Raw genomic sequence first — 27,705 nt, 5'->3', positions numbered from 1 at the left:
ATGCCGTTCATAAACGATGAACCCCTGTGATTTGAGGAGGCACGGTCGTTTTCAGCATTTTGACCTCAGAATACGGTGCTCCTGGACACAAGGAGTGTGTTGGGCTTATCCGATTTCTCGTATCGTGCGATTTGCGCGAGTTGTGTGGGTTTTTGCCGGCGGCTAAGTCCTCTTCAGAACATGTACACACGAAAATGGCCATGGTGTTGAAGGTAATACCCGGTAAGGTAATACCTGGCTAGTTTCCCCACATAATGATGAAAGTCAACATAGTGATGAGAGGACCAGCTTTGGTCGTAGACGAGAACGTCCAATCCTCTAGATAGTTCTCTGATCTAGAATCTCTTTTGGTGAATGGAGAAAGCACGCACACACCGAAGGGTGTGTGCTACTATCGGAACGTGGTGTCCCTAAAGGGTTGTGAGTTTGTTAATTAACTATATCTAATCAATAATACTTGTCATCAATACATGGACATCACACAAGTCTGTCCGAAGAGAATGAACATTTGACTGGAAGCATGGAAGGCTGTTTTTCGACTGAAGCCGGGTCAGACGGGACTGGGACGAGATGGGGCAAAATATATATATACGGGAATGTGATTAGGAGCACTATGCGACTAAAATGATATATTATACGCTCATTTTAGACCTTGAGAAAGCCGCCATATATTGCACTTTTGGGACAAGTATACTCACGTTGAAAGTATATATATATATATTTCTCTATATATAATAGAATCGCCATTTTAAATCAGAAAGTCAGAATAAATCAAAATATATCGGATTGAATCGGAAAATCAGAACAAAAGACAACAGATATATATTACTTGAGATCGACTTTACTTCGGGTTACTTTCGTGAATACTAATACAAGTAAATAGTGCAAGAAAAAAGACGCTCAAAGGGTAAAATCTCACCTGGTACTTGAACAAGTACAAGTTGTAGCTGAAGGATAGTACGAGTTTCCTTTTGAATTTCATCTTCATCGGGCCCATTTCGCGCCAAAATTAGTTAACATTTTATTTTTTTTTTTTTATTTTATTTATTTATTTTTATTTATTTTTTGACTTCCCAATTATACTTAGGTCACTCCAACTAACACCTAGTAACTCTAACGGCAATTTACCTCATGCAACGATATTGAACTGAAATATTTCCACCGTACATACAGAAATACATTCAAAGCACGAACAGAAGACAGTCAACCGACAACACATAACCAGCAGAGTGATAAAGAACGCGGAACGTGAAAGGAGTCAATCACCGTGAAAGGGCCGAACACGTGAAAAGGGCCGAACACGTGAAAGGAGCCCGAACACGTGACTCGAAGCGTGACCATTCCGATTCTCGATCCCTCCGGAGACGCAGTTATCGTGGCGACAGATCGAGAAGCCCGTCACGATCTCGGTCCAGGTCATATTCTCCATCTCGGTCGCCCCGAAGGAAGCGGCGCCGACACAGAACCAGTCGCAGAAGCCGGAGGTCACGAAGGGAAGGTGATGGACGACGCAAAGATGGCCCTAGAGGCCATGATGACAGAAGCCCCTTGGCCCCTAGGGAGGTGGAGGATGTGACTGTCAAGAGGGAGGATAGCACGAACGACAAGGAAAGTACTCACGACAAGGAAAGTACAAACGACAAGGAACGCAATGTCTCGATGGAGGACAGGAAGGATACTTCTGAGGATGTTGTGGAGGATGTGGAGGAGGGGGATCCTTCTGAAGAGGCACTGGAAAAAAAAGTAAAGAACCCAGAAGATGACTTGGAGGCAGCGGCAGAAGAGCTCAAGAAACTCATGGAGCTAAAGTCTGGAGGCCGATACGTTCCTCCTGCTAAAATCAGAGCGCTTCAGAAGCTGCTGGTCCAGGATAAGACGTCCAAGGAGTTCCAGAAGATCCAGTTTGACAATCTCAAGAAGGCAATCAACTCGCTGGTGAACAAGGTCAGTGCTCAGAACATTCGAGATATTGCGGGGGAGATTTTCACTCATAATCTCATCCGAGGACGTGGGCTGTTCTGTAGAAGTGTCATGACCGCCCAGAGTCTTGCTCTGCCCTATACGCCTGTCTACGCCTGTCTGACGGCCATTGTCAACTCCAAGCTACCTCAGGTTGGCGAGCTGCTTGTGCGACGACTCATTCTGCAATTTCGACGGGGCTACAAGCGTAATCAGAAGGACGTGTGTTTGTCAAGTGTGACGTTTCTGGCGCATTTGTGCAATTACCATGTTGCTCATGAGGTTCTAGTGCTTCAGTTGCTGCATTTGTTGCTTGAGACCCCCACAGATCACTCTGTCGAGGTTGCTGTGGCTTTCATCAAGGAGTCCGGTGCCTTTTTGGCCGAAGTTTCGCCTGCTGCCAACAACGGAGTATTTGAGCGTCTTCGAGCTGTGTTGCATGATGGCGAGCTGGAAAAACGAACGCAGTACATGATCGAGACGCTGTTCCAGATCAGAAAAGACGGCTACGAAAACTACCCTGTGGTTCAAGAAGAACTGGACCTGGTAGACGAGGAGGACTATGTGACACATATGACGGGTTTGGACGACAAGTTTACAGATGATAAGCTGCTCAACTACTTTGTTATGGACCCTGACTACGAGGCCAACGAGGAGAAGTACGATTTGCTGAAAAAGGAGATCCTGGGAGACTCTGACGACGAAGAGGAAGATGATAGTGAAGCCGAGGAAGAGGCAGATGATGAAGAGGAGGAGGAGGAGGATGAAGAGGAGGAGGCTCAAGCCTCTACCTCGGCTGTGCGAGACCTCACGGGTACAGAGCTTGCTACGTTGCGAAAGAAAATTTATCTGACGGTCATGTCGACCATGTCGATCGACGAAATCGTTCACAAGCTTGTCAAGCTGTCTCGAACGGTTATTGAGATCCCTGAGGGTCTCCCCGAAGACCAGGCTCTGATTCTGCGTCTCAAGCGGACCCAGGAGGTGACGAACATGCTTGTGGAGTGTTGTGCTCAAGAGAAGATTTATAACAAAATCTACGGAGGTACAGGAGAGCGGCTTCTGAGACTGTCGCGGGAATGGAGAACCAACTTTGAGAACACCTTTGGGTTCTTTTACTCGGTTATCCACAGATACGAGCCCAATCAGATCAGAAACATTGCCACGTTCTTTGGGTACCTGTTGGCATCAGATTCTCTGTCGTGGAAGGTTTTGGAGGCTGTTTCTCTGACTGAAGAGGACTCGAACCCCTCGAACCGTATCTTTCTCAAGATTATGTTCACCGAGATGCGTCAGGAGCTGGGAATGGATCTGTTGAAGGAGCGACTTTCCAAGTCGTTTGTGCAGCAGTACATTGCCGGTATGTTCCCCAAGACGAATGCTTCTCATGTTCGGTTTGCCATCAACTATTTCACTGCCATTAATCTTGGTCCTTTGACAGATGGTATGCGGGAGATTCTTCCTGGTCTGGTGGAGGAGGAGGAGAGGCTGAAGAAGGAGGAGGAAGAGCAGAAGCGAGAGTACGACAGTTACGATTCATACGACAGTTATGACTCATACGACTCCTACGACTCCTACGACTCCTACGACTCCTACGACTCCTACGATAGTTACGACTCCTACGATAGTTATGACTCCTATGACTCCTATGACTCCTATGACTCAGTGTCTGAGGATGATCGGGGGCGACGACGACGACGAGGTGTAGGAAGTAGAAGGCGGTCGCTAACTCGGTCTCCTGGTTCGCGGTCACGGCCACGATCCCGGCCACGATCCCGGTCACGGTCAAGATCTCTATCTCGGGATAGAACCGGTTCTCCGCCTCGTGGTCGACGGCGGTCTCGATCTTATTCCCGTTCGCCTTCGCGGTCATACTCTCGTTCGAGATCTTATTCCCGATCGCCATCTCCGAGACCTAAATCTAAAGGGGCTAAAGGCCGGAGCAGTTACCGGGCCGCCAGTTATTCGCGGTCGAGATCTCCGGTCAGACGAGTTGGTTATTCTAGAAGCAGGTCTCCAAGCGTGTCTGGAGGTTCCTCTCGAAGTCCTTCTAGAAGTCCTTGTAGAAGCCCCAACAAGGGCCGTGCTCCTACTCCGGAGAAAGGTCTTTCGCCGCCTCGAAAGCGAGTGCGCGCCAGTGATTTGTTCTAACACACGCCCCCCGCACCCCCCGCACCCCCCGCGCCATCAGGTAGATGTAATTGATACTGTATTTTTTTAATTCCTTCTCGTCTCTGTCTGTTTGTTGAATTTTTTCCCTCTCATTTACCCCATTTTCCGCCCGTCCAACCAACAACCGCTTTTTACGGCTACAACCGGGTATTAGCGCATTTCACCTAAAATAAGCTTCCGTTGGCTTAAACAGTTTTGACTCTCTGCGATTGCTAAGCACCATCACGGGGTCCGTGTGTCTCTACAGAAGAGTATATATAGACGGGCGTGTTCCGCAATGATAGGCCACGATCACAAACACACACAGTGAGTATCTTGTGCGCCAATTCTTAAACGCCACCAGCGCCGCCCTCAGACCCTCCGCGCGAACACGGACCTGTCATAGTGCACGTATGTACAGTATGTACTGGCAGGAGAGTGTGTGAACTCAAATGTGACATTTGCCTTTGACTATTGTTCCGGACCCAACAAGAGCAGGGTAAGTCTGCTGCGAGGAGCGCACCTACAGAGACGCATAGTTTAACAACTCACCCAGACCCTTCCGAAATTCACACATATTTCCAACACGACAATGTTGCGAACCACTCGAATTCTTCCCTCCAAGTTCGGCGTTGCTGCCCGAACCCGAGCTGTGACCCAGTTCCAGCGATGCTACAGCTCCGGTGAGTATCTGTGCGACAGGGAGGGCTTTTTTACGGGGAAAAAACTCCCCCGATGCGATACCACCATGGCCGCGACGACACACAAGGATCCATGGGAAGAGGCAATGAGAAAAGGACATGAGACGTGTCAATTGGACATTTTGAATTGCGAATTGTGCCACTGTCTTTTGTCTGCACCATAGTCGCCCCGTTGCACCCCTCCGGCCAGCGTCCGCCACCCCACACAAGGCAAATACTAACAACAGCAAACGAGGAGCTTGATGTCCTTGTTATCGGAGGTGGCCCCGGTGGATACGTCGCCGCCATCAAGGCCGCCCAGGCCGGCCTCAAGACCGGCTGTATCGAGAAGCGAGGCTCCCTCGGAGGAACCTGTCTCAACGTCGGATGTATCCCCTCCAAGTCTCTGCTCAACAACTCCCAGATGTACCACGCCATCAAAACCGACTCCGCCAACCGAGGAATCGAGGTCTCTGACGTCAAGATGAACATCGCCAAGCTGCAGGAGGCCAAGGAGACCTCCGTCAAGGGTCTCACCGGCGGTATCGAGATGCTGTTCAAGAAGAACAAGGTCAACTACTACAAGGGCGCCGGTTCTTTTGTGTCCGACTCCGAGGTCAAGGTCGACCCCATTGATGGCGGCGAGGCCGTCACCCTCAAGGCCAAGAACATCATCATTGCCACCGGCTCTGAGCCCACCCCCTTCCCCGGCATCACCATTGACGAGAAGAAGATTGTTTCCTCCACTGGTGCCCTTGCCCTCGAGGCCGTCCCCAAGAAGATGGTCATCATCGGAGGAGGTATCATTGGTCTCGAGATGGGCTCCGTCTGGTCCCGACTCGGCTCCGAGGTGACTGTTGTCGAGTTCCAGAACGCCATTGGCGCTGGTATGGACGACGAGATCGCCAAGGCCGCCCAGAAGATGCTCACCAAGCAGGGTATCAAGTTCAAGCTTGGCACCAAGGTGCTTTCCGGTGCCATTGAGGGCGACGGTGTCAAGGTCGAGGTCGAGAACGTCAAGAAGGGCGACAAGGAGACCCTTGATGCCGACGTTCTGCTCGTTGCCATTGGCCGACGACCCTACTCCGAGGGCTTGAACCTCGAGGCTGCCGGTGTCGAGAAGGACGACAAGGGCCGAATCATCATCGACCAGGAGTACCGAACCAACAAGTCCAACATCCGATGCATTGGTGACGTCACTTTCGGCCCCATGCTGGCCCACAAGGCCGAGGAGGAGGGAGTTGCTACCGCTGAGTACATTGCCACCGGTCACGGCCACGTTAACTACGCCGCCATCCCCTCTGTCATGTACACCCACCCTGAGGTTGCTTGGGTTGGACAGACTGAGCAGCAGGTCAAGGAGGCCGGCATCAAGTACAACGTCGGCAAGTTCCCCTTTGCCGCCAACTCTCGAGCCAAGACCAACCTCGACACCGAGGGTACCGTCAAGTTCATTGCTGACAAGGAGACTGACCGAATTCTCGGTATCCACATCATTGGCCCCAACGCCGGTGAGATGATCGCCGAGGGTGTTCTTGCCCTTGAGTACGGTGCTTCTTGCGAGGACATTGCTCGAACCTGCCACGCCCACCCCACTCTCTCCGAGGCTTTCAAGGAGGCCGCCATGGCCACTTACGACAAGGCCATCCACTTTTAAGCGCTTTTAGTGGTGCTTTTAGTAGTAGATAATAATGACTGAACTGTATGGTAGCGAGTGGCCAGGTCAGGTCGCAAGCCAACTTGTAGAGTACATGGCCGTAGGTGACGGGCGAACTAGAGCAAGTACAAGTAGATTTCATTTGGTCGTAGATCACAAAGTGCCAACTGGTAAAGCCGAAATGTTCTTGGATCAAGAGCTGATCTGGGGTGCACTATCAAGGTGTGTGAATGTCTAAAGAAACGGCTGAAGAAGTGCTTCCACTGATACTCCTCCGCGAAGTACGAATTCCAGCTGCACGAGTGTATAGTATCTTACTGTACATGTAGAACAGACGGCAGTCATATCGGATCAAGCATGACACAGTTAGGTGGAAGAAGCAACGAGGCATGATTGTGTTGTGTCTGAGTGTCAATGGGTTTGTCTTTGCTGCTTGTAGTGGATCATTAGACCAGTTGATCTGAGTTTGCGATTATCTTTCATGAATGGTGTTACTTGATATCTCTTCGCACCGTAGCTCTACACATCACAGTGTACATAGATGGACACTCGGAAATGTTGATAGCGCGACCGGAAAATTAGTAATACGATATGTTGCTGAAATGCTAGTAGGACTATAGACGGGTGTTATGGCATGTGTTGCAATAATGTACAGTACCTCTTTTCCGTCAAATGATCTCGTTTCCATCAATTGATCTCGTTTCCGTCAACTGCCCTTTTTCCCTCAAATCATCTCGTTTCCATCCCCTTCCGTTGCCTTGAATGACCATATTACATGCTGTTACAGTTCGGAGAAACCCGGAAGAAATGAAATTGCACTAGGAGCAAAAAAATTGCTGATATGCATGCAGTCCACGACGTGCATGCATAAAGTCTTTATGCAGTACATACTGTATATCGTGAATCAAGCCAGATGCAGGAATGTATCCTGTTATAGGACCAGCGTGGGGAGCAAAAAGTGATTTCTGGCAGGATCGAACTGCCGACGTTCTGCGTGTTAAGCAGATGCCATGACCAACTAGACCAAGAAACCCGGAATTATGTTAAAAAATGGCAGTGTTCGTCCATATCTGAAAACTGTTCCAAACCGGCGAATCATTAGAATAAAAAGAATCATTAGAATAAATTAAAAAAGCGCGAATGGACCAGCAAACACGAATATCATGCGCTCTTCTAAACAACCGAATCCGAATCCGATTTGCAGGTATAACACTGTTTTTAGGCCTCAAGTAGTTGTTGAAATGTAATTCCGTAAAATAAAAAAATAAAAAAATAAAAAAAATAAAAAAATGGGACAATATCTCAAGAAATTTTGAATGGTTTAAATAAGGCGTATTCCAGATGAAAACAAGATGAAAAAAGAATATAAAACTTCATTCGGTGATCTTCAAAATGTCTTCTGTTGTCCATCATCTATTTCGTGATACATTCCATCCTCCACTTGGTCAAAGCGTTGTGTGAGGTAAGGATTGCTGGTACTCCACATGCCGATATAGAATAAATGCAGAAGTAGTTATCTCTCGCACGGACAAGTAGTTGGATCAACTTCTTCAACTTCCCTGGTTCCTCGTGATCACTCTATTTCTATCTCTTAACAGTAACGCCGCTTGTAACATGGCTACAAGACCCTAGACTACATAGTTCATACGCCCTAAAAATACTCATAAATAATGCAATTTAACACTAAACTTGGTCCACAAGTTCCCGTTTCCAGTCTAACTTCTTCTCTTCATAAAGGCCCGCCCAATAACAGGTTCCAGAGCCTTTGGCAACCACTCGGAGGCGTTGCCCTTGAAGGCCCATCCCTCAATCACAGCGTCTTCGTTGCTGCTATCTTCGGAGTCCGTGGTTTCGGCCTCACTTTCTCCATACTGGTAGTGGTCAATCTCCATGTTGAAGATGGCCACCTTACCTCCGCTGAGGGCCACTCGCTCCACGTAGCCAGCAGCGGGCCACACGCTTCCCGATGTGCCGACTACGATAATCAAATCCACGTCTTCGTCCTCGAGAAACTCATCGGCAGTGTTCATGACCTTGAACGGCAACGATTCTCCAAACCACACCACTCCGGGTCTCAGCAGACCCTCTTTGCACTGAGGACATGTGGGCAGATCTTCGACGGGTATTCGGTGGCGCTGCAGCTGTGCCGAGTTGTAGTTGTCGGTGATACTTAGTGCCGGCGTTAGTGGGTCTGCAAAGTTGTCTTCGGTGGTGTATGAACAGAAGAAGGACGTGCATTTGAGAGCAAACAGGTCTCCATGAAGCTTCAAAAGTGCTTCTTGGGGATGCTCTGCGCGCGACGAGAGACCGTCAACGTTCTGCGTAAGTGTCAGAAACCGTCCGCGCAGTCTTCGGGCCAGTTCAGCCAGAGCATAGTGTCCCGGGTTGGGCTTGGCCTTCAAAGACATGTGTCTTCGGTGGGCGTAAAACTGCCATACCGTGGAGGGATCGTTGTGGAATGCCTCGGGCGTGGCAAGTTCAGCTGCGTCGTAGTTGCGCCAGATGCCTCCTTCTCCTCTAAAAGTAGGGAGGCCTGACGACTGAGAGAGGCCCGCGCCAACAAGAGCCAGGATCTTGCGGGACGACAAAAGATGTTTCTGGAACGATTCCAGGTCTGAAGAAAGCATGAGTCGAGATATTCTGAACACGGCTGATTTTTAATAAACTCGTACTGGCACGCTCTTTTGTGTCGGTTGTTCCGTGTGCTACCACTACTTGTAGTGGTGATGGTGATGTCTTACATGACTCCTCATGCATGAAATTTAAACCTGCGTAACATGTGTGGGGTGGAAAACACGGAGCAGACTATGAGAAACTGTTATAAGCCCGGTAAAAGATGCAACAAAGAGCCCCTGTTGCCAGGTTTTTTCTCAAGCTCCAAAATTTGCATTTCTGATGCCATTACAAATACCCGTTTAATACGACCCTTGCGTGGATCGAACACACGCTCCCAATCACACCCCATAGTTAGGCTCCCTTCTCCCAACCTTCAAACCTACAGTCGACACTTCGCGTAGACAACCTCCACCAACATGAATCAATCAATCGCGGACGCGATCGAAACGGCCCGGCCCGCGGTGATGAAGGCCGCCGCGGCCAACGCGCCCATTTCGGACCTGATTTCGCCGCTGTTTGACGGCATCTACACGATCGACAACGACATTGACAACAACAAGGTGTTTGAGGTGTTCCACTCGTTGCCGGACCGAAGTCTCACAACCTACTACAAGGTCATCAAGCGGCCTCTGTCGCTGACACAGATCAAGCGGTCGATGCCGCGGTACCGAAACGTGCAGAACTTCATTCACGACCTCGCCCAGATTACCTACAATGCTCGGCTGTTCAACATGAAGGGTTCCGGAATCTACAACGATGCAGTGTTTCTGGACGGCTACCTGAACAAGGCTATTGAGGTACTTCGAGAGACCAACAAGTTTTCCAACGATGACCTCACCTATCCTGTTATTGGTCCTCTTCCTGAGGGTTCCGATGTGGAGATGGAGTTTGGGTCCGATTCTTCCGAGGATGACTTGAGTGACGACTCGGACGATGACGACGTCGATGGACGACGGAAATCGAGACGAAAGTCTGTGCGAACACGAAAGAAGATGGACTCGGACTCGCAGCGAAGCCGTATGGATGACATGCCCCGAAAGCGAGGCCGGCCACCTATCGTTGATAAACCGCACGAATACCGAATCAAGGCCATCTTACGGGGCGTTCGAAAGGCCCGTGACGAACAGGGACTGGTGCGGTCATTCCCTTTCGAAAAGCTGCCTGAAAAGAGAGACTACCCGGAGTACTATCAGGAGATTGCCAAGCCCATCGCTCTGGACAACATCAAGAAGAACATCAAGCGACGCAAGTACGACACTGTGGAGGCGTTTCTCAATGATATGAACCTTATGTTTTCCAACGCGCGGCAGTTCAACGTGGAGGGTTCTCAGATTTACAACGACGCCATGATTCTGCAGCAAGAAATGATGTTGCTGGCCGACGAGGAGATGCGAAAACCTGACTCTACATACCAGGATCTGGCCTCGCGAAACAACAACAAAACATCACGCCTTCCCCTGGACAGTGTCCAGCATCGAGGTGACATCTACCGAGTGGGTGACTGGGTTCATATTCACAACATGAATGATCCCTCCAAACCCACCATTGGCCAAATCTTCCGAATCTGGCAGGCTCCCGACGGTCAGAAGTGGGTCAATGCATGCTGGTACTACCGGCCCGAACAGACCGTTCATCGAGTAGACAAGGTCTTCTACGAGAACGAGGTGGTCAAATCGGGCCAGTACAGAGACCATCTGGTGGACGAGATTCTGGAAAAGTGTTTTGTCATGTTCTTCACACGGTACCAGCGAGGTCGGCCCCAGGGCATTGGTGACAGAAAGGTGTACCTGTGTGAATCCCGATACAACGAGGTGGAAAAGACCTTTAACAAGATCCGAACTTGGAAGGCGTGTATCCCCGACGAGGTAGACTCTCAGGATTACGCCATGGACCTGTTTGAAAAGGTTCAGCCTCTGAGACGACTGCCCTCTCCCATCAAACACACTCTTGCTCCTGGAGCTCGAGAAGACGATCCTGTTCCTGAGGCGACCCTGGGCGTGGAGAATGCTCCTCCTGTTGTTGGAGCTGTTTATCGACGTCCTTTCGACCCCGCTGACCCCCCGGAGGAACCCACTCCTGCTGACGAGTACATAGAGCCTCCTCAGTTCCAGCGAACGAACAACACTGGTGACTACGCTTCCCCTCAGCCTCATGGAATGGGGGCCAAGCCTGCTTCTGGCCACCTGGCTCCTCGACCTGCTCCAGAACAGCCCGCTGTTCGAACTGTGGTTCCTGGGACCAACTCTGCCCTGCCACCTCATTACACCCCTGCTCCTCTGCAGCACATTCAGATGCAGGGTCCTGTTCCTGTACATGCGCAGCCTATTGGGCCTGTTGGCGAGCAGCAGATCTTTCAGGTGGTGGGTCCCCCCGTCAACTTCACGCTTCCTGAAGCTGTGCAGCAGCAGCTGAGTGCAGGATATGAGCTGGATCCCGAGACGAACGAGCCGTCCAAGGTTGCTCGATGGCCTACTAAAGAGAAAACCATGGCTGTGCAGTGGTTCATTTCGCCGCCTGTGCACTGCCCCGACACTTTTGAGCCCTGCAAAGACACGCACATGTACGGAAAGCTCAAGCTGTCCAAGTATGGAGAGCCTCCGAAGAAGATGCGTATTGTGCGAGTCGGGCACAGTGCAAAGTACTTGGCTTTCAAAGCCAAGAGGGCCGCAGAGAGTGCCAAGGGGGGTGCGAAGTAGAGTATTGGTGGTGGTACCAAGACTAGGGGACGATAGTGTTTATATTGTAATTTTATGAGATTAACGGTTGGTGTGAGCGATGGTTGTTTGAGTCGACAGCAAGCACAATCTGATTTGATCAGCCGCTCTTCACACAATCTTGGGGGTGGTTTGGCGCAGTGAGAACATGAAGGCGAGAACTGGGACTTACTTGTACGAGTAGCATGAGATGAGTGCAAATAGCTGGTACAATATGATTGAGACCAGTTGCGAATTACTCTAGATGCTCAAGACCATGAGTACGGTAAGTATGAGTACAGCGCATACATACAGTATGGTCACAAGTACATACTGCACTGTACCGGTAGTGCTGCAGTAGTACAATCACAGGTATCGTAGTTCATCTCTTTTCTGACATAGATTGCTTGCCCACAGCTTTTGTGCTCGACTCGTAGCTACAAGTACGAGCTTCTCGGGTACAAGTCACTTAGCCTCGGCTACAAATACTGTACCGGTAGTTGAACTAATGCGTCCAATACTCTTACCAACGGTGATATTCCCGTTCAGGAATACTGGCTGGATGCGTGATATACAAATAGGAAGGACGGCCCTCGGACTAGCGTGGATCTTGCACGTATTTCCTCTAGCTCCGGTTACTAATCACTAGCTACAGCTCCTCTAGCTCCGTTTATGGAATGTTGTACAGTAGTACCAAGATAGTCGGTGCCATGGAACACTGGCGGAACCCAACCGGAATGCTGGATTGTCTCTACTATAAGCACCGTGTAGAAGACAGACATGTTTGATATCAACGGCGAGATGACTGCGTATAGCACCGGTTTCATGTAGGACGGGTTTTGTGATAACCGATCACCAACACTCATGGCTAAGATTACATTACCACGAGAACTCGTATGCACTGTACAGGAGAAGTCCTACGGTACGATACTGTACCATAATGGCTGTTAACGACAAAGTGCAGTGGTACAAGTATCGTACATAACTACAGTAGTTGTATTTGCAGTAGGAGATGCTCAAAGTGGCAACCACTCTCTTCATAAAGTGCTCGTAACACTCATTTTACACCAAACCAGCCCCCGAACCTCCGTGGCCCCTCGATCATTGATTCCGTACGTTCTCATTTATTTAATCTTACCCAGCTCAGCCAACTCCGTTTCAGCTCATAATAAACGACCTCGTCCTCTGCATCTGCACCTCACTGCACCTCACTGCACCTCACTTTGTACGATGCAGACTGCAGGAGTGTCGGAAATGAGACGCCAGAACGTCACACTTCAGACGTCAACAAGTGACACCCGGGCCATCAGAACTGTTTCCAGCCAATCGCAGCCAATACGAGGACGGTATTCCCGTTTCGGAGCCCCAGATATGCCAGTCCACCGCATTTCGCCAAGACCAACAACAGTCTAAACACGCTACTGCATATGTGGCTAAATACGGCGCAACATGACGGGACAGGCCACACCAAAATAGACGCATCTATGCGTTTTTTTTCGGTGGTTTCAGGGAGCGCAGTCTTGGTGGCTCGCTAGGCTGAGTTCTAGTACAAGACCTAACCATCAAGTACAGGTACTTGAGTGCTCGCTGGTTAAAACTACTTAATACAGAGAATGCATACTACTTGTACTCTCACATTAGATGGTTAAATTAATCTGTTACTTTGTTTGGTTTTTCTAGAGGTATCAATTAGCTAAATACATCGCTATCAACGGCTACTCAAAAAAAGAAGCTTAGTTGGAGAAAATACCCCAGTACTGCTCGGCGGCAAAGGCACCGGGAGACTTCCAGTAGTCGTTGAAGGCGGTGAAGAGGATACAGTCGTTGCCAATGGCGGACTTGAGGGACTGGATGGCCTTGTTCTGGTTGTCCTTGGAGGGAACGGCAACACCGTTGGTTCCTCCGGAAGAGGGCCAGCCGGACTCGGCAATCATGACCTCCTTCTTACCGTTGCAGGCAGTCCAGACTCGCTGGGTCTGCTGAACAGCCCACTCGCCGGCGTCCTCAGCCTTGATGTGACCATCGAAGAAGGCGTGGGCGTTGACAGCCATGTAGTCGGAGGCGTCACAGAGCTCGGGGTTGTTGATAACAGCAATGAAGGTGTCGACGGAGACGACGGGTCCCTGGTAGCCGTAGTTTCGCAGCTTCTGTCGAGAAGAGTTGGTGATCTGGTTCATGGCAGAGGCGGTCATGGCGCCGTTGTTGACGAGCTCGTTACCGATGGAGACGGTGTGGACAACGTCCCAGCCGCCGTGGGCCTTGACGGCATCGGAGATGGCCTTGAGGGAGTTGTCAACGTCGTTGACGTCAAAGACACCAGCAAAGATCTTCTGGTGGGGGGCAATGGCAGCCAGAACGTTGGGGACCTGGTTGCAGTCGGTACCGTAGATTCGGATCACCTCGTAGTTGGAGAGCTTGGCGAGGTCAGACTTCACAGCTCCGGCGTCCTTGCAGGTACCGTCAGAGTTGTAGGGAGAGTAGACCATACCGAGAGCTCCACCGGGGAAGGAGGAGTCGGACTGGGGGACACCCTGGGATCCGGAAGAGGAGGAAGAGGAAGAAGAGGCGGAAGACTTGGGGGCCTCGGAGGAAGAAGAGGGGGCAGCGGCAGCCTCCTCCTGCTTCTGGGTGGCAGAGGGAGAAGACTTAGGGGCAGCGGCAGAGGTGGACTGTCCGGCGGGCTCCCACATGTTGGACCACCAGGCGGCGAAAGAGCCTCCCTCCTTCTGCTCCTGAGCGGGGGCAGCGGCGGCGGCGGTGACCTTGGCCTCAACCTGGGCGGTGGGAGAAGGAGCCTGGGGGGCCTGGGTAGCGACCTGGACGGGGTTTCCGTTGGCGTCGACGGCATTTCCGTTGGCATCAACGTAGTTGGTGACCTGGACGAAGACGGTCTCAATGCCGGCCTCTCGCTTGTGCTGGTGGTGGGCGTGGTGGCCGACGATGGGCTGGGCGGTGGCGACGGCGGCCAGAGCCAGAAGGGCGGTGGAGAACTTCATGTTGTAGTTGTAGTGTAGTCGTTTAAACGGGAAAAGATCGAGGGAAGGAGTGACGGGATTGAAACACGAGACCGGCTCAGTACTGAGTTAGAGAGGTGTCCAAACGGGAGGTGGAGAGGGGGGTAGGTGATGGGTCGAAATGAAGGACTGGGGTGGGTTGACAAGTCAGCTGGAGAGAGAAGAAAGAAAAGAGCGAGATGAGATAGGGGCAGACAGACTATGTTTTCTATGCGTGTCGCGGCGTGTGTCAAATAGACTTTTGAGTTTGCCGACCGACATTTGCGTAAACAAACAAGCCAAACACGGAGTGAGACACTCCCAACCAGGGAAAAACCTTAAGGTTGGGAGTAAGAGGGTTAAGCAAGCGAGTGTCTATGGTGTGTGTGTGTTTGGTTTGGAATGAGACACATAGACCTGTCTGTGAGATCATGTCACCCACCTCTTCCAGACGAGCACTTGTAGGTTGTGGCTTGATATCCGACTAGTCTCATTTGAGGGATGCCACGTGACCACAGTCACATGACTCGACACATCAGCTGTCTGTTCACGCTTGCTTATTCTCTCATATCTCTCTTAAACCACCACCCCTGTTCTGCATATCTCAAACCTCCTTTCTTTTTTTCACGCGTGAAGGGCAAGGGTTCGTCTTTGGTATGTGGCCTAAACAACTCCACCTGAGATATGCACTCTGGAGGTTATTCGGCACAATAGTCCACACAAACGGGTCACAGGTGGTAATAAAAATCGCCTGAGGCGATCTCGTCACCACACACGGGCAGTTGTGGTTGTTGTTGTTGTTGTTGCTGCTGCTGCTGCTGTTGTTGCAAACGCAATACAATGGTGTGGTGGTGTGTAAACTGTCACCATTTGTGGTCGCTCACAATACCCAAGATTGAACGTTTTGCGCCGCACGTCTCATTGTCAGTCGTCCATTGGCTCCTTCACGGCCCCATCCACGGCCGGTTACTTCGAGGCGATACTCACTTTTAATCGAGAAATGAATGACTTCGTTTTAACGGTGGTGGTCTGAGGCGGGCCAACACCCAAGGTATATAAAGTGCCTGGCCATTAGGCCCGTTAACGGTGGGGCACATGTGAGCTTGGAGCTTTTGTCTTTTTCTCTTTTTCTTGGCTTCTTAGAGTTTTGGAGAACCAAGAGAATGCAATTACATGCACAGGTGCGCGTCGAGGTTTATTTTTTTGGCTTTCCGCATGGTTTTTCGATTTCTGCGGCCTCCCAAGACCCATTAATTACCACCAACTAACTGCACAATGGTGCTAGGAGTCTCAGGGCGCGGATATGCTGCCGCGGTGGTTGGGGGGGCTGGTAGAGGGGCTGAAGAGTTGCTCTGTCCGCCCGTATTCATGTGTGAAAAACACGTTTGTTTTTCCGACTCGTTCCTACCCCCCCCCCCAAAACTCTGGCACTACAGCCGGCTCCTATCGTATTGGCGCAAAGAAATTTTCTCTTTTACCACGGTTAGATTAAAAGAGAGGTGGAAAACGGTGAGAAAAAAGTGAATTTGAAAAAGGAAGCCCAAGAAGAAGAAAAAAAACTGATGGGCGGCGTCTACGGGTCCGCTGGTCCCCCGAGGCCCCGAGGACGTTTTCAGCCGCGGGATAGAGAAGGGCCTGGGATCGGACCCTGACTTGTTGCTCTTGAATATGAGCAGTTGAGTCTGGTGCACGCGCTCTCGAGTGACACTGTAGACACTGTACAACGGTGCTGACAAGGCGGTCTGTTTGAATGCTCCCAAAAGCCCCCTCGAGCTCCTGTTGACGCTGCGGCAACCACGCCTTGCGGTATTCCGCGCTCGGGCACCAAACCTCTGTAATGCAAACCGGTGTACAGTTCCCACAGTGGTCAATTGCGAGACGCTTGGCAAAAGGAACTATTGGCGGCCAAACTGCCGGAAGAGAGACCCAACTTCCGGACAGAACTCTAGCACGGGCGGTGGAGACCGATGGTTGGTGCTGCACGACCTTACGGTGCTTTGGCCGTGGATATATACACACTGGTGCTGACTTGGAAGGAGGACTAGTTGTAATTGAAGTTGTTGACATTCTTCTCCAACTCATCCAGAGTCTACTTTTATTGCACCTTTCACGATTCGACAAGACTAACCAAACTTAACCAATCTCGGAAAGTGTTCGATGGCAGCCATGGCTAGGTTTCGTCGTCGGTATTACCGCTGTACAACTTGCCTCACACTTGCAGTACAATACAAGTACTTTGTAACACTCTTGTTGTACTCGTATTCCACTCTCCACGCCCATATGTCCCGTTCGATCTGCTCGTTTTTCGCCAAACTTCAATGATCGACAAAACCTGTAAATCGGTCGGCAAACTGCTGCCCTAGGAGGTGAGACGACCCGGTCAGGTCCACTTTCACGCCGATGAGGCAATGTCTCTCGTTGCTTCGTTTCTCGACTTGATCCAATATGTCTCGGTCGGTGGTAAACTGGCCGTATCCATGTCTCACCTACGGCACCCTTGTCAATCAGCATGAGACCTGTCCAAAGAAGTGTACCGAGCCTCGTTTCCCCACCTAACGTTGTCAACTTATGATGTGTCAGCAAAGACCGAATAATGGCACGTGAAGGAGACATTGCAGGTGCAAGGGGGGAAGGGGAGTCCAGGTTGCCGTCGGACGTCATAAAACACCGCCAGTCGCCGTATAGCGCCTCCAGCCTCCCCATTTACCGGTTAATTGCAGCCCAGCAGTTGTATCGGCGTATCCCACCGCGTTTACTGCAAAGTTTCACCCAAAGTTTCACTCCAAAGTTGGCTCCAAAATTCGCTCCAAACTTCACCCAGTGGACTGGGTTTGTCTCTGTTAGCTTGTTGATAAGTTCAGGGTTCACATATTGCCGCACTGAGGCTTGAGTCAGACCGGGTGCGTCGATATATGCACACTCCAACAGTCCACTCCGCGCAACTCGTCTCTGACACAGGCTGTAGGAATGGCGCAGTGGCGATTGAGGCTTTTATCACCACGTTTACCCTGTCTACGACATGAGACACCCCCCAGAGACTCCAAACTCATACACTACCGCATCCGCCAACTGCCCGTCTCTGCTTGGTAATACGCCCTTGGTGTTTATACCTCAGAGCTACCACACTAATTGCGATTATCAGAGTTGCGGCTCCTCCCCCATACCGAGTGTATTGCCCGGATGGTTGACGTCGAGCTTGAGTAAGAGCATAATGAAGGTTGCTGTTCCCAGTTGGTCTTGTTCCAGTCCGGCCGCTGTCACTGCCAATCGGGTTGTCTGTTGGGGCGACACATGTCTTCTGTGCTAGGCATATCTCCGAGCTGACCATCGGATCACATATGAGACCTGTCCGTCTGTGTCCGTCGTTGTCCGTCTGTGTCCGTCGCTGTCCGTCGCCGTCGGCCTCTCTCAGTGGCTTGTTGTGCTTCACTGATTGGCACGCATTTAGTGGGCGAAATAGTTTGTATTTAGTTGGCGTTTACTTACCCTTGTCCAGCACTCTCTCGCGCCCACTCGTCACAGGCATCTCATCGGCCTTGTTTTGTGCGTCACCTGCCCCGCCTCCTCCTCCGTCCGTTGTTTTTGTTCATATATACCCCATCTCCCGGCCCCGCCGTCTCCCTGCCTCAAACTACCCCACATTGACCCCCCTGTTCAGGGCCTGTTAGGTGGGCTAGATAGCACAAGGGTGTACAAGTGCAAGTACAAGTACCCCACTCGCACTCCCAACTCAAGGTGTAGGGGAACACGTGAACAAAGTGCATTAGTCAGGTTAATAAGGTTTCGTGCAAACTTGTACTCCCAACTCCCAAACATCGCGTTTGTGTCCCTTAATTCGACCCACTATAGCTTGTGTGTCTGTCCCATCCAAACTCCGCCTCCTACTCCATACTCGTCTTTTTGCACCAAAATGATACTATGGACCGCGGTAATCGGGGTGTTCACGTTCATCGTGTCGCTTACCCCCGTCGCTGCCAACTCTCCTATTTCTGTGAGTTATCGTCGCCGGCCACCGGCCGCCGGCCGCTTACTAACGACATGCACAGTGTCATGACGAACAGGTGGTCCGTCGCCTCGACATGAAACACGGCCAGCGGTGACGTCACACGCACGAGCGCAACCACACCAGGCCAGCGTCCATTTCTCTCTCGGCTTGCGGTCCACTTTTCGAAGTTAGTGCGCCGGTGCTTGTTTCTACGCTGGTGCGTGTGCTACGCCATGGATCCCGTTTCATGTCACAAACGCAAAGCCAACATGATACACCCCCTTCCATCCCTTCCTCGGCTAACACAGAAATCGTGCAGACGCTGCGTTGAAACTGCGTCCAACGTCACAGGCCACATTTCGTCCGACCATTTCGCCTCCTTTCTAATTTCGTGCCAAACAAACTGCACCACAGAGGTATCTATCAGTCTCCCTTGATTGCCTTAGTACGAATGAAGACAATGCTAACTACAGGAAAAAGACGAGATTCTCAAGTTCTGGATTCGGTTGAACGGGCCCGAAACGGCCCAAACCGCGGGAATGATGATGAAACGCTCGCTGGAAGAAGTCTACCCAGCCACGCCCCACCAGGAGTCCTTCCAGTATGGCGATCCCGACAAAGAGGCCCACTTGTTTAGACTGCAGCCCCGGCATGAGACCCATGAAAACCCAGATGATCCGGTCCACTCTTCTCCTGAGACCCAGACTCCGGAGTCGTCTTCTGAGCAGGAGAACGCTTTGCACAAAGCTAATCTGGGAGAAACGGGACAACCTAATCCTGTGACAGACGCGTCGCCTCAACCAAACCTTGACGAGCCGCACGAAGACCCACACGTGCCAGAGCGCGTGCCAAGCAACGGAGGAGGTCACAATGAATCCAATGAGTCGGGCAATCTCAACCATGACGTCACAGGAGACCACCCTCTCTACCACGAGCGTGATCACCAAGCCCACCATGAGCCACTCGAGCAGCCTCACCGTGAACCCTCCCAATATGGTGATGGCACATCCGACCAGCCACCCGGCGGTGAGGAGACCCACCAGGACGTATCCCATGGAGACACGAACCACCATGATGCAGCCCATCACAAGCCAGACGGCGACATGTCACATGGGCCTGCACCTGACCACGTGAACTCTGACCAGCCCGAAGTTAATGACGGCGATGGTTTAGATGCTCCAGTGGGAATGGCAGCTATTGGCATGGGCGGGATCCGGACCGGAATGGCATCTGCCAAGAATACTCGGATTCGACCCTTCCAGATTGTACCCTCTGCCCAGGGTCAACGGGGAGGAGGGGGAGGTACTGGAGGTAGGTTCATTGGAATCCAGTTTGGCGACGGCCCCAGTGTCGCCAAGAAGAACCGAGTAAAGGGTGGTGGATACCCTGCCGCCCGGTACGAGCCTCATGGATACGGGTGCCAGTGCGACGAGTGCATGGGCTGCAATCACACCGACAGCTCCTGCGACTGCTTTGATGAGTGTCATTGTATCGGCGAGTGTACTTGTGGTATCGATCATGGCTATGACGATGGCTACTATGATGAGTACGAAGACGAATATTATGATGACGACTACGATGATGACTACGATGATGACGACAATGACGACGATGACGACTGTGACGACGACGACTGCGACGACGACGATGACGACGAGGACGAAGCTCCACCCCCTTCTCACAACCCCAAGAATTGCAAGAAGAAGAATTGCAAGCACTGTAAGGCTCCCAAGAACCACGATCCCGATTCGTGCAAGAAGAAGAAGTGCAAGTGGTGCAAAAAGAAGAAGGACTCAGACAAGGAACCCCACAACCCTGATACTTGCCACGACAAGAAGTGCAAGAAGTGTCCCAAGGACAAGGAAGACGTGCCCAAATCTGACTGTGACCACTCGTTATCGACCACCACTCAGTACAAGACGCGGACCAAGATTGTCAAGAAGGTGTTTACAAAATACGTCACCACCACTACTAGCTACTATGATACCGTTACTGAGACATGTACCGAGACTGAGACTGAGACCGAGACCATCACGAAGAAGTACGGCGCCCCCACAGCTACCCAAACCATGTCGAAGAAGAAGTTCCCCTGGTTTGCTCAGATGTTCGCTGGTCGAACTGGTTCTGCTCGCTTTGTCCCCGGTGCTGCTGCTACTAACACGCGCCTTGCAGTTGCTGACAAGTACCGCGATTTTGACGCAGAGCCGACCGACCGGTACGAAGGCAACCAGCGGATTTTTGCACGTGCTCTGGATAGCCCTACTGGTTTTGTGGGCTCCGAGATTCGAGATGCTCAGGTCACTCCCACGGCCATCTCCACTGCTGATACCGCCACAGGACTTCCATCCAAGGCTGTGCCTGTTCCGCCCCTCCTTGATACCAACGATACCCCATCAGGATACCACACGGATACCAAAGCAGCCATTCCCTCGAGGGCCAACGCACGTGCAACCAACGGCTCGTTTGCTACTGTGAATGGCTCTTTCGTTATCATCAGCGAAAATGGGACCACGGGTCCTTCGCTTAATCCAGCCAAATCCAGATCTTCTGGTAACGTGCTGACGGTCCAAATTGCGGCCAGTTTTGTGGTGTTGCTGGTCGTTTATATTGCTTTTCAGAACTAGTTAATGTATAGTGATAGTAGAGCTGGAGGGTATAGAGGATGCTCTGTGAACTCAGCCGGTGAGACATGGTGGCATTGAGTGTGGTGGCCAGGGGTACTGTACAGGTAGCATTGGGGATAGCATATGGCAAGCGTGTGTTCGAGACTTCATCAACAGTAGGGTGGTGGTCGAAGACTCAACATGTGGCCCAAGGCAGTGTGTTTGGGGTTAGACATGTTTGCCAATGAAGAGGTCTCCAACCACCTGCTCACCACTGCTGTAGACAACAAAAGTCCAGCCGTCTGAGTTGTCTACATACAGTCTGTCATTCCAATGGTAGTACTCGTACTCGTAATTAGTAGTTGAAAAGTCGACCGTGGAAGTAGATCATGTTCTATCCAAGTAGACTACGAGTAATGGATTAACACATCTCAACGACCGCTTCCGCCTGACGCTCATCATGCAAACCGCTCTCAGCACACGTGCGGCGAAGACTGCTGAAGTTGAGGTTGTTCACATGACAGCGGTGCCTAGTCAGCGGCCGTTTTACAGTGCGAGCGTATCTGAACTTAGCGGGTGGAGTGAACCTGGTAGGTGTGTAGTCACGTGACGGAATAAAACAAAGGGGAGGAGGGGCGGGACGTAGATACACATCACGTGACTCCCAAGCTACCTGGTCACGTGGTCACACCTATCCAGTCTCCAGTTTCCAGTTGTACAATGTACAGTACATTCTACATAGTTCTGTCTCATATCCCGAAGACTGTCTATGGAGTGGATTGGGGGAGAATTTGTCATGAAGAAGGAGAGCTATGTACTGCAGAATTGGTCAGGTGATATTCCACAAATGTTACGATAAGTAAGCCGTTGCGATTCCATAATTGTCACCATTCTTTGTAATCCATGCCATAAGCGCTTCATCTTAGTAATCAGTTTGAGTTTCCGCATGGTACAGTTAGATGCGGGAGTCGCACCTCGAATCATCACTTCATCGACATGGACTTCAACGACAAGCTGGCGACGTTGACACGGGTGTGTTTGGCTCGGCGAGTGTCGGCGGGCAGGGTGAGTACGACTATGGAGTCATGTGACTTTCTGTTTTTCAATTCGACGGTTTGCCTTACTAACACAGTTTGTCAAGCTGACTCGACATTTGATGGAAAATGAGGGCGCCTCGGAAGTGAATCCCAAGGCGTTGTTTGGAGCCAACACCTTCGACTTGTTGTTCTTTGCATATGTGCACAAGCTGGCGTTTGAAGACAGTCTTTTGCCCCCTTACAAGCTTCTGGCGTACCTCAAGGTGTGTGCCTATGGCCGTCTTCCCCAGCTGCTCATGTATCTGGGCAAACAGCTTCAGGAAATGGACACAGACGTGGATTTGGGTGCCAATGCGGGCTACAGCTACTTGATTCAGGTTCTGGTTTCGTTCATGAAGGACGCCTTTGCTTCTGGAGGTGGGATGCGAAAGAGATATGGAACGTCTATCGCCAAGGGGTTCGGGTTCTTTGCCGAGGTCCTGTTGACCCGACTCGGAGACAGAATGGCCGGAGTGACTGCTCCCGAGATCACCTCGCAGCTCGCAGAACTAGCAAAGGTCGATGCTACCATTGCCGGAAGACTGGGCGAAGCCTGGATGGGTCTCAAGGGCGCAGCTAAGACCAGCACCACAGCTGAAACAGTAGCGGCAACCGTGGCTACACCCACGACTCTCACTAGACTTTACAGAGACACGCTGTTTGAAAGCCTCATGTTTGGAGACTCATCCTGGAACCAGTATGGATCCCTGTTCCAGCTCATCAGCACGGTCTATGCCATGCCCGGGTACCCCACTCTGGCCTCGCAGCCCGTGCAGTCTCGTCTGGCAATCATTGGCGAGGTTATTTGCGCCATGTTTGACTGTCAGAGCATCACTTTTCTGCGACGAGATTCTGCCAAAAGAAACAACTACTGGAAAAGCTGCATCCGAACACGAATCCCGCGCATTATTCGCACTTTGTTCCCGCACTCGACACCCGAGGAAAAGACGCTCATTCAATCCGTCGTCTCAAAAAGTGTTCTGGGCCTGGATCAGCCTACCGTGACCCTTATTCGTCTTTCCATCGGTTCTGACGAATTAGACGACATGTTCTCCTCGTTCCCGGGTGGCCTGGACGTTGACATTAGACACGAACTGGTTGCTGCATGCATTTCCGAAGGAGTTCTGCCCAAAGACGCCTTCAACGCGATTTTCAAAGACTCAGGAATCAGCGTAGAAGCCCTCGATTACGCAGACGAGCTGACGATCGACGGACAGGCTATGAGCCTAGATACAATGGCAGAGCAGCTGAGCTACGAGAATCTCGAGATTGGGTCTGTTTCCGACTGTCTCATGTCCAAGGTGGTCGCTCAGATGGAGAAGCTGAGTGGAAACGCACAGGAAGCGCTGACCAAACGGCTGCTAGTGTGCCTGGCAGACTTTGTGCAGGCAGGAAACGTTCGACCAGTACGATACATGTGCCAAGCTTTGGCACTGAACACAACTGCTGTCGACATTATGGCCCTTTGTGTCGATCCCATGCTATTACTCAAGGCTCTGGTCGACTGCATTGAGCTATGGAGAGAGGAGGAGGACGAGGCCAACTACCAAGAAGCTTACACGGACTTTGGAGCCATTGTGGTCTTTGCCATCACCCTCAAGCAGCGCTATCATCTCGATTTGGCCCTGTTGAACCAATTTGGAACACTCTTTGTGGGTGCTCCTTCGCCCTCCAGCACCATGCCATCACACGAGTTGTTTCTGTCACAGCTTCTCACAGAAAGCGACTCTTCACAACGCATTTTCCATCTTTCCGACGAACAGAACGACCAGCTCAGTGGATGGGCTACCGCTCTGTATGACGCTGGAGGCATCTCCGACGATCTAATGCGATCGTCATCCGTAAAGCAATTCTTTCTTGTCACCCCTGCCATTTTTCAACAAAGCATGCTCGCCCACGAGAAGGGCCTACTTTCTCTGTCGACCTTCAAGGGAGGCCTGGAGTATTTTTTGCAGCCCTTTCTGTTGGGATCAACAGTGGGAGTGTTCAAGTGGTTGTCGGAACAACTATGGGTGCATTCGCAAAAGGGACACGACGAGCAGATGAGTACAGTTATATCTGTTTGTTCCACTCTAATTCTCACCGATAACACTGACATTGAGGTCTTGTCTCCTATTCATCAAATGGTGCTGGCTATATGTGCTGACGAAATGTACGAGGCTCTGGATATGGCTCTGAGGGCAGGCTACATGGTTGAAAACCGGGTGTTTGAGTTCCTCGAGCCTTTTGTTTCGGCCATCAACTACAATCTCAACGTGCAGCGAACAGTGTCGTCTTCTGGTTTCCGATCGCAAAAGGGAATCGGTATGAGTGGGGGTGGAGGAAGTGGTACCAAGGAGCAGACGTGGAAATACGGTGCTTCCATGATTGCCACCATCAAGGAGCAGGTGTCGTCACTCATCAGTTGGTCGCAAAACCAGTACACGGGTCCCCCGTTTGGATACGAGCTTGTGATGATCCTGTCGTCGGTCGACACTCTGGGCCATAAGTACGTTCTGGAGCAGCTGATCGAGGAGATTGCGCTGGCGGACTCCAACGGCACAGGCCATTATACCGTGGAAGTTGTTGCTACGATTGCTACGGTTGCATTCATCATTTCCACGTCTGTGAAGAGTCCACGACCGTTTTCCGACTCACAGCTCATTCTCAAGTCACTCGATAACATGGTCAACGACTCCACGGGCAAGAGCAAGGACATTTGCGTGCTGCTGCAGTCCAAGATTCTGCAGTTGTTGACTACAGCAGGCTACAAACCCGACGGAAGTCGTCTGGACGGCAAACCACATGCTAAAGAGGACTATTCGTTTGTGGTGAACCGAACGGGCGAGGTTGAGAATAAGCCCATCAACGACTCGTCGCAAAACTCCAACACTGACAACCAGTTTATGGACACTAACATGTTTGGAGGCGACGACTTCACCATGGACTTTGGCGGCGACATTGACATGCCCGACTTGTTCTAGGGTGTTTGTACAGTAATTTTATTCATATTTAATCACATGTGTAGGCGATGAGACTGCTATCTGCTCAACACAGTGTGCGATATACCCAGATTTGCACGCAGAAGGTCCAATGTGATCCACTGCACTTGAACCTGTGATTCTCGTCACACACAGCTGGGAATGGTGGTACAGTACTTGTCTACACACAGCCAAACGGCCCAAACATGTCCTGCTACAAACCGCGGCCTGACCTGGTCAGCCCTACACATGTCCTCAATAGCATTTTAATAATTTTACATGTACATGCACGTTTTAACCTCGGTGAGCCATGATCTTACCCTTTCGAGTGGTAGTCTTGGTGTGCTGACCTCGGACCTTGTAGCCCCAGTAGTGTCGGAGACCTCGGTGGGCTCGGATCTTCTTGAGTCGCTCAATATCGTCTCGCAGCTTGACATCAAGCTGGTTAACGAGCAGCTGGGAGTCCTTACCGTCGGTAAAGTCTCGCTGTCTGTTAAGGAACCAGCCGGGAATCTTGTACTGACCAGGGTTCTGGATGATAGTAACGATTCGCTCGAGCTCCTCGACGGTGAGCTCACCGGCTCGCTTGGAGAGATCGACATCGGCCTTCTTGCAGACCAGGTTGGCGTATCGTCGACCAACACCCTTGATCTTGCACATGGCGTACATGACCTTGATTCGGCCGTCAACGTTAGTGTTGAGGAGTCTGAGTTAGCAAAATACTTTCTAGTGGCTGAAGGGAGTGATCACCGATTAGTGGCCCTTGATGAGACTGATCACGATCCATCAAATCTCAAGCATCATAAAAACGAAGTGGTAGGCAGAAGTTGACAGTCAGACAAATGTACGCAAACAGGTAAGAACACATAGTGTAAACACGCAGAACAAATGCTCAAACATGTTCAGTCTGCTTGGTCCTTTCCATGTCGCATGACCCGTCTTTACTCATCATTGACCTTCTGTGCCTTCTGTATCTCCATCACAAACCACCATATCGAGCTTCAATAATCGTGTAATAAATTCTCTCCCTGTTCTCTCTGTGCTGTCTGTACATACCGAAGAATGTGCTGGAAGTTGCCTTGTTCAGTGACGACGAGGGACATTTTGGCGTGTAGTTATGGGTCGACCGGTGATGATGAAAGAACTGGTGCTTTACACACTGAACTTTCGTTTGCAATTTTCCGAGTCCAACTCTATCCAAAACGGAAATATCATGTGACACTTAGGGTTAGCCCTAAGAGCCATGAAAACAGAGGCAGGAGGACAACGTGCGGTCGTAGGTTCGATCCCCAAAGATGTAAAACATTTAAATTTGGGAGTTCCAAAGCTTAAATTAAACCAGCTCTGGGATTGTGGTCTTGCTTACTAAGCGCACAATTTGAGAAGGGCAAAAATCTACCGATCCGAGAGTATTCAAAAATACAGCATCACAGTGACACAGATATCCGTTTCGGGTGTCTTGGCACATCTTACAGCCTTGTACTCACGTGTGTGGATCTCCTAAGATGCTGTGAGTTCATGCACACCTTGCATAATTCAGAAAAAAAGTGTTGTCGTGAATATACCAGTATTATCAACAACATGAAGGTGGAAAAAACTCGAGAGGCTCTGCTGTCCAACTTTGAGGTGCTGGCTCACGTGCGGGACCAGGAGCGTGCCCGACGAATGTCCCAATCCGCGTCGGCAGCCTCCAACCAGGGCACTTCCCATGCCGAAAACCTCGAAACCGTCATCTACGAGCTCAAGGACTATCTCAACAAGTCTCCTGCTGCCAGCCAGTCGCCAGAGGCCATTACGTTGTTTCTGCAGAAGATCAACCATCTGGGGCTCGAAAAGGCCGAGCGATTGCAGCTCATCAACTCCGTGCCCACGTCTATCGTGTCGTTATACTCCCTGATCGAGGAGTGCGATCAGCGTTACAATGAGGACCAATGTGAGGAGATTCTGGACGCGATTAGAACAACTCTGGTCAGTGAAGAGGATGCTATCGCTGAATAGCGAGTTCACAATGAGCAGATGCCGAAGACAAGGCTTTTGGCAGTCGACTCAACCATGACACACCCAAAACAATGTATACTACGGAAAAGTGTGGAGGACACGTTTGCATATAATTTAATGAACAATAACGATTGATCAATCAAGTACAAGTACAAGTACACACGAGAGTTGATAGTGTCATAAATACCGTTACCAGTTTTGTTTCTCTTTGTGGTCTTGTTCATCGGAGTGTATACAGTATCAGCCCAATGTCTACACCAAGATTTGTACAGAGCCATCAACTTTCAAAGGCAGTATCGGTGTTGTAAACGGTATGACTACACTGCAGTGTGTC

General features: G+C 50.8%; 10 protein-coding genes, 1 non-coding gene and 1 pseudogene across 11 annotated transcripts; 6 read left to right on the top strand and 6 right to left on the bottom strand.

The window, feature by feature from the left end:
- Positions 1-204: 204 nt before the first annotated feature.
- Positions 205-469, bottom strand: YALI1_D26409g (Misc non-coding; annotated as a pseudogene).
- Positions 470-1,659: 1,190 nt separating this feature from the next.
- Positions 1,660-4,110, top strand: YALI1_D26394g (uncharacterized protein; the record flags this gene model as incomplete). The annotated part of the gene is made up of 1 exon (XM_503087.3): positions 1,660-4,110. The coding sequence occupies one exon, from the start codon at positions 1,660-1,662 to the stop codon at positions 4,108-4,110; it is 2,451 nt and encodes an 816-aa protein (XP_503087.3).
- A 592-nt stretch (positions 4,111-4,702) lies between these two features.
- On the top strand, positions 4,703-6,447 carry YALI1_D26360g (uncharacterized protein; the record flags this gene model as incomplete). Its single annotated transcript, XM_503086.3, has 2 exons — positions 4,703-4,793; positions 5,039-6,447. The coding sequence occupies 2 exons, from the start codon at positions 4,703-4,705 to the stop codon at positions 6,445-6,447; spliced, it is 1,500 nt and encodes a 499-aa protein (XP_503086.1).
- Positions 6,448-7,406: 959 nt separating this feature from the next.
- Positions 7,407-7,480, bottom strand: YALI1_D26336r. Its single transcript has one exon. It is a non-coding gene; the product is annotated as a tRNA-Val (tRNA).
- A 682-nt stretch (positions 7,481-8,162) lies between these two features.
- Positions 8,163-9,074, bottom strand: YALI1_D26320g (uncharacterized protein; the record flags this gene model as incomplete). Its single annotated transcript, XM_503085.3, has 1 exon — positions 8,163-9,074. One exon carries the CDS (start codon positions 9,072-9,074, stop codon positions 8,163-8,165), a length of 912 nt encoding a protein of 303 aa, XP_503085.2.
- A 405-nt stretch (positions 9,075-9,479) lies between these two features.
- Positions 9,480-11,759, top strand: YALI1_D26316g (uncharacterized protein; the record flags this gene model as incomplete). Its single annotated transcript, XM_503084.3, has 1 exon — positions 9,480-11,759. One exon carries the CDS (start codon positions 9,480-9,482, stop codon positions 11,757-11,759), a length of 2,280 nt encoding a protein of 759 aa, XP_503084.2.
- A 1,730-nt stretch (positions 11,760-13,489) lies between these two features.
- Positions 13,490-14,752, bottom strand: YALI1_D26263g (uncharacterized protein; the record flags this gene model as incomplete). The annotated part of the gene is made up of 1 exon (XM_503083.3): positions 13,490-14,752. One exon carries the CDS (start codon positions 14,750-14,752, stop codon positions 13,490-13,492), a length of 1,263 nt encoding a protein of 420 aa, XP_503083.1.
- Positions 14,753-16,237: 1,485 nt separating this feature from the next.
- YALI1_D26242g (uncharacterized protein) lies at positions 16,238-16,831 on the bottom strand (the record flags this gene model as incomplete). The annotated part of the gene is made up of 1 exon (XM_068282796.1): positions 16,238-16,831. The coding sequence occupies one exon, from the start codon at positions 16,829-16,831 to the stop codon at positions 16,238-16,240; it is 594 nt and encodes a 197-aa protein (XP_068138897.1).
- Positions 16,832-19,273: 2,442 nt separating this feature from the next.
- YALI1_D26218g (uncharacterized protein) lies at positions 19,274-21,358 on the top strand (the record flags this gene model as incomplete). Its single annotated transcript, XM_503082.3, has 1 exon — positions 19,274-21,358. The coding sequence occupies one exon, from the start codon at positions 19,274-19,276 to the stop codon at positions 21,356-21,358; it is 2,085 nt and encodes a 694-aa protein (XP_503082.3).
- A 975-nt stretch (positions 21,359-22,333) lies between these two features.
- Positions 22,334-25,376, top strand: YALI1_D26186g (uncharacterized protein; the record flags this gene model as incomplete). The annotated part of the gene is made up of 2 exons (XM_503081.3): positions 22,334-22,402; positions 22,470-25,376. The coding sequence occupies 2 exons, from the start codon at positions 22,334-22,336 to the stop codon at positions 25,374-25,376; spliced, it is 2,976 nt and encodes a 991-aa protein (XP_503081.2).
- A 291-nt stretch (positions 25,377-25,667) lies between these two features.
- On the bottom strand, positions 25,668-26,476 carry YALI1_D26146g (40S ribosomal protein uS13; the record flags this gene model as incomplete). The annotated part of the gene is made up of 2 exons (XM_503080.4): positions 25,668-26,079; positions 26,430-26,476. The coding sequence occupies 2 exons, from the start codon at positions 26,474-26,476 to the stop codon at positions 25,668-25,670; spliced, it is 459 nt and encodes a 152-aa protein (XP_503080.2).
- Positions 26,477-26,891: 415 nt separating this feature from the next.
- Positions 26,892-27,371, top strand: YALI1_D26142g (uncharacterized protein; the record flags this gene model as incomplete). Its single annotated transcript, XM_503079.3, has 1 exon — positions 26,892-27,371. The coding sequence occupies one exon, from the start codon at positions 26,892-26,894 to the stop codon at positions 27,369-27,371; it is 480 nt and encodes a 159-aa protein (XP_503079.2).
- Between the last annotated feature and the right edge of the window lie 334 nt (positions 27,372-27,705).

The sequence above is a fragment of the Yarrowia lipolytica genome, chromosome 1D (assembly GCF_001761485.1).
Source record: "Yarrowia lipolytica chromosome 1D, complete sequence".
Lineage (NCBI taxonomy): Eukaryota > Fungi > Ascomycota > Dipodascomycetes > Dipodascales > Yarrowia > Yarrowia lipolytica.
Note: the sequence above shows the minus strand (reverse complement) of the source record. Positions and strands in the feature narration are given on the sequence as shown.